Source organism: Tachyglossus aculeatus, chromosome 2 (genome assembly GCF_015852505.1).
Source record: "Tachyglossus aculeatus isolate mTacAcu1 chromosome 2, mTacAcu1.pri, whole genome shotgun sequence".
Lineage (NCBI taxonomy): Eukaryota > Metazoa > Chordata > Mammalia > Monotremata > Tachyglossidae > Tachyglossus > Tachyglossus aculeatus.
In genome coordinates, this window is record NC_052067.1 from 99407853 (window position 1) to 99422813 (window position 14961).

Consider the following 14961-nt stretch of genomic DNA (forward strand, 5'->3'; position numbering starts at 1 on the left):
AAAGAATTTCCAACTGGATGACTTTGGGCAAGTCGCTTAACTTCTCTATGCCTCAGTTACCTCATCTGTAAAATGGGGATTAAGACCGTGAGTCCCATGTGGGAAATGGACTGTGTCCAACCTGATTAGCTTGTATCTACCCCAGCGCTTAATATAGTGCCTAACACATAGTAAGCACTTAATATCATTTAAAAAAAACCACCCATTAGATAAAAGTATCCTAAAATAAATTGCTTCACTGAAATATTGGGTGGGTGTTTATTTTTTAGGTCAGACTCACTGGAAATGTCTGAGAGAAGTATTTTAAGACTTCATATTTTACATAAAGTTCTATCTTGCTGATCAATCTAGTTTAAAACAGTCTTGACATCAACCTCGAAGTGTTACTGAAAAAAAGCAGAATCTAACAATGCAATATGGGTCCTTCTTTTACTATTACTTTACTTCATGTATGTAATTTGAGACAGGGAGATTCTGGGGGGAAGAAAGGGAGGACTCTAATTTTGCCCCCTTGTTAGTGCTGAGGGAGCTTTGCAGCTCCCTTTACTTCACTGCTGTTTCCTGTACAAGCTAGTGAAGAGAGAAGGGTCAAGCTTGCTTCTCTTTCTAATCTTAAAATTGTGACATTACATTTTTTAAAATGGTATTTCTTAAGCACTGACTGTTGTTTGGCACTGTCCTCGGCGCTGGGAAAAGATACAACATAATCAGATCGGACACAGTCTGTATCCTTCATGGGGCTCTCGGTCTTAATCCCCTTTTTACAGAGGAGGTAACCGAGGCACAGAGAGGTTAAGGGACTTACCCAAGGTCTCAGAGCAAACACGTGGTGGAGAGGGATTAGAATCCAGGTCCTGCTGACTCCCAGGCTCTGCTCTATCCACTAGGCCACATTGTTTCTCCTCAATCATACTTATTGAGTGCTCAATCATATTTATTGATCAATCATAATAATATTTACTGCATGCAGAACATTGTTCTAAGCACTGTACTAAGTGCTTGGGAGAGTATGTGATCAAAAAAGTTGCTCTCTGGTGACTTCCCACTTTGGACATACTTGGCAAGATCATCCCTAAGACTGATTTTCATTTTTGTACTGCTCTCATACCTTACTGAAGTCTGGCGGTGGGTTCTTGCCTCTACATAAATTTGAAAGTGCCCAGACAGCATTTCGGGTGGTTGTGAGCCTGTTCGAGTTGGTTAGCAATCTGTGAAGAAAAATAAAGCTGTCACCTTAAATCCCCTTGTCACTGTTCAAAGAGCTCTTCATGCATGCAATCTTAAAGCAGTTTCACCAAACGCCTCCCTTCGCCCCCACCCCCACACTCCCCTTCTTCCCTCCCTCCACCCCCATCTAACCGAGGGCTATTTCTGGGTGAAATCCTATTAATTTGCAGCCAGCATTGGTCCAGATATTAGGCTAATAATGATTGCATTTGTTAAGCCCTTACTGTGTCCCAGGCACTGTACTAAGCACTGGGGTGGAGACAAGCAAATCAGGTTGGATACAGTCCATGCCCCACATGGGACTCACAGTCTCAATGCCCATTTTACAGATGAGGAAACTGAGGCCCAGAGAAGTGAACTGACTTGCCCAAGGTCACCGAGCAGACAAGGGGCAGAGCCGACATTAGAATCCATGACCTTTTGACTCCCAAAAGGATCTGTGTTCTAGCCACTAGGCCATGCTGCTTCTCAAAGGATGTCTAGTAGCCTGCTGGGCTCCGGGATGTGGTTAGCCCCAGATGTCATCTCTCATCCCTCCAGAAAGCTTTTGGGTAAAATTGGGAGCCCCCCCCTGTGACCCCTGGCTGAAGCCCTGGGTGTTTCTGAAGCGATTCGGTGTTCGGCCCATCCTGCTGCCTGTGCTGATGGGACTGGATGGGTACGTGAATGAGGCTGGGGATACAGGGGGAGAACATCAACAGAACACAGAGAGTAGTAAAATGGGGCAGCGATGGACCATGAGGTCATCCCAGATCACCAAAAGCAACATTCCCCTATGGAGCAGAAGTTTCCACCTTGGGACTAAAGCCTTCCCGTGATATGGAGCATTTCCTGTAAGACTGTGAACGTACTGAGCACTCAGTCCATTCCTGGCTTTAACTGGGGCTGGGAAGGGGAGGGAGAGAGATAGAGGAGGGGAAAAAACAGGGACAAGCAGTGGATGTGCCCTTCAGCTGACCCAAAGAGTTTGTGTGGTGTGCCTGGGGTGCTCAATCAATCATTCAATCAATCAATCGTATTTATTGAGCGCTTACTGTGTGCAGAGCACTGTACTAAGAGCTTGGGAAGTAAAAGTTGGCAACATATAGAGACAGTCCCTACCCAACAGTGGGCTCACAGTCTAAGCCACTCACTGTACCTCATCCTCGACTCTCCCACCACTGACCTTTCGCTCACTGACCTCCCTGCCTCTAGTCTCGCCCAAACAATCAATTGATCAATCAAATGTATTTATTGAGCATTTACTGTGTGCAGAGCACTGTATTAAATGCTTGGGAAGGTACAATATAATAGAGAGATACATTCCCTACCCTCAGGGAGCTTACAGTCTAGATCGGGAGACAGACATTAATAAATAAATGTATAATTTATAAGTAAATTATAGCTAATTTATAAATACATAAATAAATAAATTACAGATACGTATGAGAGGGCTCTGGGGCTGAGAGAAGGTGAATAAAGGGTGCAAATCCAAGTGCAAGGGCAACGCGGAAGGGAATGAGAGAGGAGGAAATGAGAGCATCGTCAAGGAAGGACTCTAGGAAGACGTGTGCTTTTAATAAAGCTTTGAAGGCGGGGAAAGCGATTGTCATATGTGAAGGAGGGTACTCTAGGTCAGAGGCAGGGTATGGTCAAAGGGTCAGTGGCAAGATACACGAGATCGAGGTACAGTGAGAAGGTTGGCATTAGGTTGAAGGTTGAAGTGTGAGGGCTGGGTCCTAGAAGGAAGTTAGGGAGGTAAGGTAGGAGGGGGCAAGGTGATTGAGTGCTTTTAAGTCTACGGTAAGAAATTTCTGTTTGACGCAGAGGTGGATGGGCAGTCACTGGAGGTTCTTGAGGAGCGGGAAAACACGGACTGAGCCGTTTCATACAAAAATGATCCCGGCAGCAGAGTGGAGTATGGGCTGGAGTGGGAAGAGACAGGAGGCAGGGAGGTCAGCAAGCAGGCTGATGCCGTAATCGCGGTGAGCTACGTTAAGCGCTGGGATTAACGTAGCAGCAGTTTGAATGGAGAGGAGAGGGTGGATTCTGGCGATGCTGTGAAGGTTGAACTGACAGGATTTGGTGATAGACTGAATATGTGGGTTGAAATGAGAGAGATAAGTCACGGCATATTGGACAGAGCAAAGGAGTCAGAGGGTCATGGGTTCTAATCCTGGCTCTGCCACTTGTCTGTTGAACTTGGGCAAGTCACTTCACTTCTCTGTCGCAGTTACCTCATCTGTAAAAAGGGAATTGAGACTGTGAGCCCCACATGGGACAGGGACTGTGTTCAACCTGAATGACTGGTATCCATCTCAGTGCTTACTAGAGTGCCTGGCACAAAGTAAGCACTTAAATGTCATTATTATTATTATTATTATTATTATTATTATTATTATGAGTCGAGGGTAACACCAAGGTTACAAGCATGTGAGGCAAGGAGCTCGGTGGTGCTGTCTACGTAATGGGAAAGTCAGGGGGAAGACAGGATTTGGGTGGGAAGATGAGGACTTCTGTTTTGGACATTTTAAGTTTGAGGTGTCGGCAGGATATCCAAGCAGGAGAAAATGCGAGACTGCTGCCCACGTCATTTTTCTAAAACACTGTTCTGCTCCCATCTCCCCACTTCTCAAAAGTCTCCAATGGCTCTCCATTTCTCTCTGCATCAAGCAGAAATACCTACTAGCTTTATGGCACTCTACCAGCTCTCTCTCCTACTTACCTTTACTTTGCCCAATACACAGCAGCTTGCACACTTCATTCCTCTCAAGCGATCCTTCACGTTGCAGCCAGCTTTCATCCCTAGCCTTCTCACACACTGCCCTCCAGGTGGAATTCCCTCCCAGTTCATATTCAATAGACTGGGGCTCTCCTCATCTTCAAATCTTTCCTATGTCACACCGTCTCTAGGACTTCCCTAAATTTCCAATCGCCCACTTTATGTCCGCCTACTACCATTGCAGCGCGACTGTCCCACCTTAACACCCGGGCACTCACATCTGCCCAATAGCACTTTGGCATAAATCATGACTGTGACATTTGTGAAGTGCTTCCTTATGCCAAGCACTGGGGTAGATGCAGGATATACCGACCGTACACAGTTTCTGTCCCGAATGGAGCTCATGGGCTAACGCGGAGGGAGAACAGGTATTTAATCCCTACTGTTCAGATGACGAAACTAAGGCCCAAAGAAGTTAACTGACTTGCCCAACTCACACAGTAGACAGGTGGCAAAGCCAGAATTAGAACCCAGCCCCCCTGACTCCCAGTCCTGGGTTCTACCCACTAGATCTCGTCAGAGGCACAGGTAGAGGTGGTAGATTCACGAAGCAGGTAGGAGACCAAAACGCCTAAATTCTATAGAGTATACGAAGCAAGAGTGTTTCTGCCTTGTTATCCATAAAATATTGGGTACATTATATTAAATAATATTGTAATAATATAACACATATAATGGCTATGTAATATATTCGCTGTAATAAAAATTCAAAATACTTACTCTAACAGAGGTGGAAGTATTCCACAGTTCAAAACAAAATCTCTGCATTCTGCATTGTCTCCAGCAATATTACCAAGAGCCCACACTGCCTTGAGAAGCAAGCACAAAATATTCATTTAAGTGAAAATGCACTCGTTACTTAAAACTTATTAAGCTGATACGTTTTCATTTTATATTTCAGGGCATGACTCTTCCCCATGTTACTTTTGAAACAGTTGATATTTTCAACAGGATATTTTAAGGCCCAGTAAATGCACATTAATATTTTTCCCTGTTTAAGCCCAAACTTAGTGAGGATGGTGTTTTAATGTAACAAAAACGAAATATTTTCAAAGCTCATTTACATACCTTTCTATGTAGAGAAGTTGCTTGGTTACACACATACAAACACACATACAAACGCACATCTTTATTTCCTTCTAAACTAACGGGGCTTTTCTATTTTACCTAGAAAGTAGTTTTCATAGTTGGAATTTTTTTTTTGCAGAGTATGAAGAGATTACTTTGGATTTGCACTGTATATTTCTAAAATATGGGATGTGCTTTCACAAGATCAATCAACTGACACTTTAGAGAGTGCCACTAAAGTGTAGAGCTTGCAGGCCCTTAAGAAAATTTAAAAGAAGTGAAAGACATGGGTCACTGCCTTCAAGGAGTTTACAATCTAATAGGGGAGACAGGCAGACACAAATAAGAAAAAGAGCGGGGATCAGGAGGAAAAAACATAGAAACATCTGGAAAAAGTAATCAGTGATTTTTTTAGCTCCAAATATATTACAGTAGGTGCCTTTTAATACCCATTCCAAAATAATCTTCAAATTTTAAGTCCTGCAAGACTTCCACTGCTCAGTCTCCTCCGATCAAACCTCTCCATTCCTCCCTTTTAGATAGACAGTGGGTTCACAGTGGGTTAATGAGTATTAAAAGATATATTTCTAACTTCAAAGATGGCTATAAGGGGGGCAATCCTCCAAGCATCCATTAGTGCTTCTGTTAAGACCAGAATGCTAGTCTTAGATGGACCACTGGTCTAATGATGGCATAAATAGCATTGTTTATAAATTTACAATCCCTGCATCTTCATCCCTTTTCTCCCACAGCCTCGTGTACTATTTCTTTATGGACGATTCCCAAATCTGTATCTCCAGTTCTGACCTTTCTCCTTCTCTACAGTCCCTCATTTCCTCCTGCCTTCAGGACATCTCTACTTGGATGTTCTGGCAACACCTCAAACTAAACATGTCCTAAACAGAACTCCTAAATTTCCCACACAAACCCTGTCTCACACAAACTCTGCCACTGTAGTCAACCCTTATTCTACTTCTTGTCTCATCTGTCACAAAATCCTGTCAGTTCTATCTTCACAACATCTCTAAAATCGGACCACTCCTCTCCATCCAAACTGCTAGCAAGTGTTTCCAGGCACTCATTTCTCACCTTGACTACTTTATCAGCTTCCTCACTGACCTGTCTGCCTCCCGTCTCTCCTCTCTTCAGTCCACACTTCACTCTGCTGCCTGTATCACTTTTCTGAAAAACCATTCAGTCCAAACCCCACTCCTCTGCATCAAACACAAACTCCTTACAAACTTGTAAGACACTAGGCCGGGTGGGAGAGGAGTGTGACAACAAGGAAGGGGATGGGAGCAGAAGAGGGATGTCAAGTAGGAGATGGGGCGGAGGGAGGAATATTGGTGAAGGGAATGGGTCTGGGGAAGGAGGGAGAGAGTTTGGAGGTAAAAGGGGAGAGAAAGGGGCTGAAGAGGAAACCCTCAAAAGCCAAAGAAGTGATATGGAGGAGGGGAAGTTCAGGATGAAGGGAGCTACGTGAAGAGAGGGGGCACAGGCTGGAGCTGAGATGGAGGGCTTTACAGGGCAACCAAAAAGGGTTACTAGTGTAAAGGTTGGAGAAAGTTGGTGGAAAGGCTGGGGAAATGAGAGGGACTGGAAGTGACAGGGGTGAAAATGGAGATAAAGGCCAAGAACGTAAATATGAGGGAGAAGACCAAGGGATAGGGAAGGGATTGGAGGCAACAGGGGAAAAGTTAGGGATGAGGGAAAAAAGGACGGGAGAGAAATCAGGGATGTGAAAGGAAATGCTGGAGGTGAAGGGCGAGGGATCGGGCAGGAATTGGATAAGATCAAGGTAATGTGTCTGCTTATTATTGTATTGTACTTTCCCAAACACTTAATACAGTGCTGTGCACACAGTAAGCGTTCAATAAATATGACTGAATGAATGACTGAATCAGAGTGACGGAGGAGAGGATGAGGAAGGGACAGGGAGTGTAAGAGATTGGACATGAAAGGGGAAAGAATGAGGGCGAGGGAGAGAGTTGAATGGGGAGTATGAGGAACTGGACGATACAGTAAGGGTGATAAGAGAGAGAGAAATAATAATAATAATAATTTTGGTATTTGTTAAGTGCTTACTATGTGCAAAGCACTGTTCTAAGTGCTGGGGAGAATACAGGTGACCAGGTTGTCCCATGTGGGGCTCACAATCTGAATCCCCATTTTACAGATGAGGGAGCTGAGGCGCAGAGAAGTGAAGTGGCTTGATGGGAGGTGAAAGAAGAGATAATCAAAGAGAGGCCAGGAGCATGAAGAAATAACACAATGCGGACAGAGGTATTAGAGACAAAGGAGAAGCAGAGTAATACTGGGGAGTAAATGCTGAGAGAGGAGGGATTGGGGAAGAAAGGGGAAGACACTGGAGATGAAGGGAGAGGCTGGAGGTCAGGAAGGGAAAGCACAGGAAAGGCTGGAGGTGAAGGAAAGCGGAAGAAATGGGGAAGAAAGGAAAAATAGGCAAGACACTGAAGGTGAATAAGGTGAAGAAGAGATACATTTGAAGAGAAAGGGAGGGTGTGAGACCTCACAAGATCCTGAAGAAGAATGAGCTAATGAGGTGAAAGAAGGCAAGAATGAAAATAGGTGCAAGCAAAGAATTGAGGAAAGACAAAGAACTAGGAAAGATCAAGTAGTGTGGGAAGGAGTGGGTCAAAATGGAAAGAACATGCGCCCAGGAGTCAGAGGACCTCGATTCTAATCCCAGGTCTGCCGCTTGCTTGCTGTATGACCATAGGCAAGTCACTTCTCTGTGCCTCAGTTTCCTCAACAGTAACATGGGGATTCAGTAGACTGCGAGCCCCATGTGGGATGGGGACTGTATTCCAACTAATTAACTTACCCTGCAACTCAGAACAGTGCTTGACACAGAATAAGTGACTGACAGACAAGTACTTCACAAATACCATATTTTTTTAAAAAGGAAAAGTTGAGGATCCCTGCTTTGGACACCAAGCTTCAGTGATGCTCTGCTCTCGGCCACTCCATTGGGCCAGCAGATCCAGCTTCAAATCATTAGCACTTTACGGCAACGGAGTCGCCTCCCGACTTGCTAAACATCCTTACATTGCATCAAACACCACAAATTGATATGGCTTAAAGGTGGGTTTACATCTGTTCTCTGGGTTACCTATTCAGAGGAATAGAGACTGAGGAATCAATGATATTTATTACTCGCCTATTGTGTGAACACCACTGTACTAAGCGCACGGGAGAAAACAACATAACAGGATGGCAAAAATGGCCATTCTTTCCCTTTCCAGAAACTACAACCCTCTCTCCCGCCGCCACGACTCCCCACTTTCGGTACTGTCAAGATGCACTGGGCTAGTGATAAAAGCTCTTGGACCCTTCCACCATCACTGAGAAAAGCACCGTAACTGTCGCCTTCCCTCCTGCCACCGAGGGCCCCTGCCCCCAGCATGCTGTAGCAACCCTGGGCCGGGAATAAAACCTGCCCAAATACACTAGACCTCCTCTACCCCTGCTGAGACTTTGTGCCTGTTTTCTGTCTTTGTGTTGTTTTCTAATGTTTTCAGCACTTCCGATGTGTCTGTCTCCAATCCCTTCTCCTCACTTGAGTTCTTAGATTTTGCGTTCCCTGAGGGATAGGGATCACGGTTAATTCCTGCCTATATATATTTTTTCCCAGCACTCGGTAGTCCTTTGCCCAAAGTGCTTACTACTATTACTGCTACTTAATCAGTATCTCACTGATCTCCACATCCCTCTAGCTTTGCAGCCCTGGAAGGCAGGAACCACAAGGAACCTAGCGGTGTTAGCAGCGGTTAGGAAAAAGAAATAGAATAGAGGGGGTTGGTGTGGGGTGAAATGGGGAGAGAAAAGTCTGAGTTTGGGGTATGGCGAGGGGAAACAGTGAAGTAGGGGGAAGCACACAAAGGGCAGAGTTGTTTTTCTGGCAAATTTGCAAAAAGCTGATGATTTCCACCAGATGATACAAATGGGAAGCTAGAAGCCTTGAAGTCAGAGTGGTAAGCAGTAAGTGGAGCTGAAGAACAGTGGGACCTATCTGGCAGCAGCAGACATACGGTATGCACCTGATTCTTAAACTCCTAAAAATGGAAAGCTGCTACATTTAAAAGATGTATAAATTAGGGTACAGAACTAAACATACTTAATGCTCTAGAATCTAGGAGGGTCAGAAACCATTCTTTCATCCACGTTACTTATTTGTTACCAGTGTATGAATAATCTAGGCAGTGAACACCTCTCATACATGTGGAGGTAGCCAAGCTAATTAATATTCTAAATAATCAATTTTCAAGAAACTTGCAAGGAAATCATCTTCCCTCTTGGCTATAATTTAAAAAAGAGGGAATCAATCCGAATTATAATCTCATTTCTACTGAAATACATAATCTCTAGTTTGTGTGTCCCCTGGGGGACAGGGACCGTGTATTATATACAGCTGGCATTTACCCTAGCACTTACAACAGTGCTTTGCACACACTGAACAGTCAATATAGAAACTAGTTTTAATATAGTAATATTGTTTATCAGAAAAAGACTACACAATTTAAGCAAAAACATACAGTAATAATTACCTGTTCCTGTACATCTTCATGCTCAGAATTAAGCAGTTTAATAAAAATTGGAACAGCTCCCGTTTCAATAACAACCTTGGTGTGAAGAAAGGTTCCAGAAGCTATGTTTGTTAAAGCCCATGCAGCTTCAAACTGAGGAAAGAAAAACAGAAAATTAAGAAATGTAATCTAGTATATATTTGTATTTATCAGACATTTTAAATGAACATAAATTTAAGGCTAAGTTATAGTCTAAACATTTGCTTTACTTTCCAATCACTACTTCCTTGTGAACATTCGTCACACTACCAGTAAGATTGAATCTTGGCACAATTCTTACAGGAGCTGTGTGCCTAAATGAAGAAAACCGATCCCAAAGGTACGGATTTAAATTGAGGAAGGCAGAGTGAGCTAGTAGAAAGAGGATGGGAGAAGACAGCCAGGGCTCTAGAGCAAGCTCTGGGTTATGTAACCTTGGGCAAGCCACATAACCTCTCTGTGCCTCAGTCTCCTCTGTAAAATGGAAATAAGACTCCTGCCTCAGTCTGTGAGTCCCAAACCAGACAGAAGCGACATTAATCGGTTATTGAGCTTGTGTTCAGAGCACCTTGCTTAGAACCTGGGAGAGTACACTATATTATGTACATATCCATAAATTACATACTATAAATTATGTATTTACATTAATGCCCGTCCCCCCCTTTAGATTGGAAGCTCATGTCGACAACATGTTTACCAACTCCGTTTTATTGTACTCTCCCAAGCGCTTAGTAAGGTGTTCTGCACAGTAAGCCCTCAATACCACTGATTGACTACAACAGAATATGGTACACACATTCCCTGCCCCCAAGGAGCTTAATGTCTAGAGATCCGATTACACTGTACCTACCCCAGTGTTTAGCAGAAAGTGCTATTTAATAAACACATATTAGACCATTTTTCTCCTCATAAAACTTGATTTAGATATATCAGACAGTCACACTTCTAGGTTACTAGAATAGTCTTTTAAACTAAAAAAGTCATTGGACGAAGGTGTTACTATTTTCGGGAATGATGAATCAAGGCAGGGTTCTCAGATCCATTTTAGCAATAAATATATTATTCCGTTATACTGACATTGTAGTTTGAAATTGTTTTGCTTTTAAAATCTGCAAAATACGGGCTTCAGTTCTGGATTTTCAGAAGTGTTAACCTGAAAACTGGATATTATTTGGACCCAGTGTTTTTCTTAAAATTAAATGGCATTAAAGTCAAATAGTACTATCTAGGCTCTGCCTAGTACAATACTGTCTAAATTGCCAATCTGTAAGACATTTACAGTTTTGCCGGTACACTTGCTTTCATTTCTGGTCTTGGATAACACCCAATGGCGGAAATAGGGACTACTCTTCCACCAACACAAGTCTGTCTGATACATAGCAAAATGGCATTAAAAGAAACTATTTCATGCAAGTGTATGACTCTTGTACGAGGTTCTTACAAGAACGGAACTCCTTCATTACAGGAAAAACCTGTGCTTTTTATGGCTGATTCCCCAATTCAAATTTTATGCTCTTTGATGATAAGCAGGGATCATACTTGTTGCTTCTGATTTACCATCACACTCCACACCTTTGAAGCCTTATTAAAAGCACATCGCCAAGAGGCCTTCCCCCCCCCGACTAAACCCTCATTTCCTTTACTGCCTCTCCCCCTTCTGTGTTGCCCTTGCACTCTTTATTCACCCCAAAGCACTTTTTTTCCCATGGTATTTGTTAAGTGCTTACTTTGTGCCAGGCACTGAATTTAGAAACATGCTAACCAGGTTGAACACAGTCCATGTCCCTCAAGTGGCTCACAGTCTTAATTCCCACTTTACAGATGAGGTAACTGAGGCCCAGAGAAGTTAAATGACTTGCCCAAAGTCACGCAGCAGGCAAGTGGGAGAGGAGGGATTAGGACGCAGGTCCTTCTCACTTCCAGGCCCATGCTCTATTCACTAGGGCACAATGCCTCTTAAGTACATATGTACACAGCCATATTTATTTATATTGATTTGTCTCCTCCTCTAGAAGTAAGCTCCTTGTGGACGGGAAATGTATTCTCCCACTGACTGACTGTCTCCCAAGTTCCCAGTACAGGCTGCTGCAGACCTTAGGCCGTTAAATACTGTTCAAGATGATCAGCAATTCTCATATCTGAAACGCCACTGCTGAGACCTTAGAGTAAGAAACCCAAGTGTCTCAACTACATGGCGCCAAACAGGACTCGAAATATTAATTTTCACTTGTGCCTCAAAACTAAATACTTTAGACACTTTTCCTCAGTAATAAATGGCTGGAACCTATACCACCATGACCTCAGCCAATTATTGCAAGCACAAAAAAGGTGCTTATAATAATAATGTTGGTATTTGTTAAGCGCTTACTATGTGCCAAGCACTGTGCTAAGTGCTGGGGTAGATGCAAGGTAATCAGGTTGACCCACGTGGGGCTCACGGTCTTCATCCCCATTTGACAGATGAGGGAACTGAGGGCCAGAGAAGTTAAGTGACTTGCCCAAGGTCACGCAGCTGACAAGTGGCGGAGCCGGGATTAGAACCCACGACTTCTGACTCCCAAGCCTGGGCTCTTTCCACTAAGCCATGCTGCTTCTCACTGCTTGCTGCTTACCAGCAGCAACATTTACTGAGGGCCTACGGTGTGTAGACCACTGTATTAGGTGCTTGGGAACCTACCTCTCCACTCTGTCCTCAAGGAGCTTTCAATTTAATGGGGGAAAACAAGCAGACATAAATTACAAACATTCAAGAGAAGGAGTAAAAGCATGGCTACAAATGATAAAAACAAAAACAATCATATAAACGTTTGCAGGTACATAAACAGAGAAAGAAATATAAATAAGGAGGTGGTAAGGTAGCTGATGGGATGACAGACTGTGAGCCTTATAGACTGTGAGCCCTTTTAGACTGTGAGCCCAATGTTGGGTAGGGACTGTCTCTGTATGTTGCCAATTTGTACTTCCCAAGTGCTTAGTACAGTGCTCTGCACATAGTAAGCGCTCAATAAATACGATTGATGATGATGATGATAGGACCAGAAAGGCCAAGATTAATTGGGGACTATCTCTAGAAGGACTGGCTTTTTAGAATGGCTTTGAATGTGGCGAGGGGGAAAAGCCCAAGGAATGTGTCTTGGACACAAGCAAGGTACAATTCAGAAGGACTGAAGAGTGTAAGCCGGAATCAGGTGGAAAAGAGACGGTGGTTACAACTAAGCACATACTGAAAATTTCTGTCTTAAATGCAGAGAGAAATGGATAGCCACTGAAGGATTTTGATACAACAATGCATTCTGAATGGCATTTTAAGGAGATCCAAGTAGGAAAACACAGACTACACTGAAGAGAGGTGGCATGGAGAATGGTAAGGAGGCTGTTACCCTAATCTAACTGGGAGGTGACAAGGATTTGTACCAAGGTGGTGGCCATAAGGGTGGAGAAGAAGGGGTGAATCCAGAAAATATTGCAGAAGAAAAAAAATCAGCGGTTTAGAAACTGACTGAATATGGCAGATAAATAACAGGAAAGTGTCAAGATAATAATAATAATAATGATGGTATTTGTTAAGCGCTTACTATGTGCAATGCACTACTCTAAGTGCTGGGGGGATACAAATGTGATCAGGTTGTCCCACGTGGGGCTGTCTTAATCCCCATTTTACAGATGAGGTAACTGAGGCACAGAGAAGTGAAGTGACTTGCCCAAAGTCACACAGCTGACAAGTGTCAGAACTGGGATTAGAACCCACGACCTCTGACTCCCACGCCCGGGCTCTTTCCACCGAGCCACGCTGCTTCTCAAGTCAAGATAATAATAATAATAATGATGGTATTTATTAAGCGCTCAGTGCTTAACACAGTGCTTGGCACATAGTAAGTGCTTAACAAATGCCATAATTATTAACTATCATAACTACATTTGGAAACTCTACCTTGGAATGGTGGTGCTGTCAACAGTGATGGGAGAGTTAAAAGGCTTAGGAGTGATGAGCTTGCCACAGTGATAATATGGTGGTCATGTGAGCTCTCTATGGGAAGTGAACATGTCTGTACCAAGCGCTCAATAAATACGACTGACTGATTGACGCAAGCTTACCCCACACTCCCTGGGGCCAAGGATTTATCAGGTACTTCTACCAGGAACACAGCCACTCATGGGGGAGGATTTGGAAAGGAGAAGAGGGGCTAATTAGTTGGGGAAGAAGTCATTAAAAGATCTGAGATGTGATCCTAAAGGATCAGAACACAGGAGAAAGGTTATCCATGTTGGGACTCTGAAAGAAGAATCCCAGAAGAGCTAGGCTCCTATCCTTGGGGACAGGGAAAATGACTGTGTAGACTGAAAGGTCGTTTATGCTGGCAGCCTTATGAAAGGTTTCAGATGGGGTCGAATTGGCCGCCCCAAGAGAAGAGGGGAAAGGACCTCAAAACCATATGCATAAGGGCATTCATTCATTCAATTGTATTTATTGAGTGCTTACTGTGTGCACAGCACTGTACTAAGCGCTTGGGAAGTACAAGTCAGCAACATATAGAGACGGTCCCTACCCAACAATGGCTCGTAGTATAGAAGGGGGAGTTACAGGGAAGTAGAAAGGGTCCTGGGGAAAGGTATTAGAGAAAAAGAGAAAGACGTTTTGGATCAGAATTATGCTCTGCTTCATTATCTTGTTAAAAATTAAAAGCCCATTCAAGGTCTACCCTCCATGCCTACTTGTTGCACAGGTTCAGGTAGTTTCAGGGAGCCAGGAAAATGTGTTTGGGAAGCTGAGTGGCAGGAGGGAGTTCCTTCCCCTGTGAGCTCCCTGCAGCCAACTTCTGGAGGGAGGGCAGTTGGCTAGACTCCTTGCTTGTCTGAGCAGCGTTACTTTGAAAGACAAGGGGTGGTGGTGGTAATAGTAGCCAAAGGGATACAGTAGGGTCCACTTAGGTAAGAAGCCTCAAACCTGTCCATCTCTGGAAGCAATGAGCCCGGAGGCTTTAAGATGTCATGGATATTATCAGGGCCAGGCTCTCCAGGGACCACTTTGGCCAGGATTTAGAAACTCGGGTCACTGGTGAATCACAGCCATAATGAGTTTAAAGTACTGGCGGGTCTTCCAGAGGGAGACACTTAATTGTCAGGTACTCTCAGGACTGGTGAGGTGGATGTCCATATAGAGGTGGTACCTCAAAATGGGTGAGACCTTGAGAGAAAGACAGAGAGAGAAGAGTAGGAGCCCAGAAAAATTCTTGTAAAAAACATCTGGGGTTAAAGGGAAAAGGAAGAATAAACATTAGGGAGTGGTCAGAGAAGGAGGAAGAGAACCAGCAGAGAGAG

The 14961-nt window shown here is 43.8% G+C and overlaps 1 protein-coding gene across 2 annotated transcripts in view; it reads right to left on the bottom strand.

Moving 5' to 3' along the window:
• KPNA5 (karyopherin subunit alpha 5) overlaps nucleotides 1-14961 on the bottom strand; it is a 49908-nt gene that overhangs the window by 21983 nt on the left and 12964 nt on the right. For both annotated transcript variants that reach the window (XM_038761114.1, XM_038761105.1), the window contains exons 6-8: nucleotides 9625-9756; nucleotides 4709-4797; nucleotides 1109-1208 (exon numbers count right to left, since the gene is read on the bottom strand). In XM_038761114.1, the coding sequence (XP_038617042.1) occupies nucleotides 1109-1208; nucleotides 4709-4797; nucleotides 9625-9756 (321 nt within the window). The remainder of the gene's footprint in view (nucleotides 1-1108; nucleotides 1209-4708; nucleotides 4798-9624; nucleotides 9757-14961) is intronic.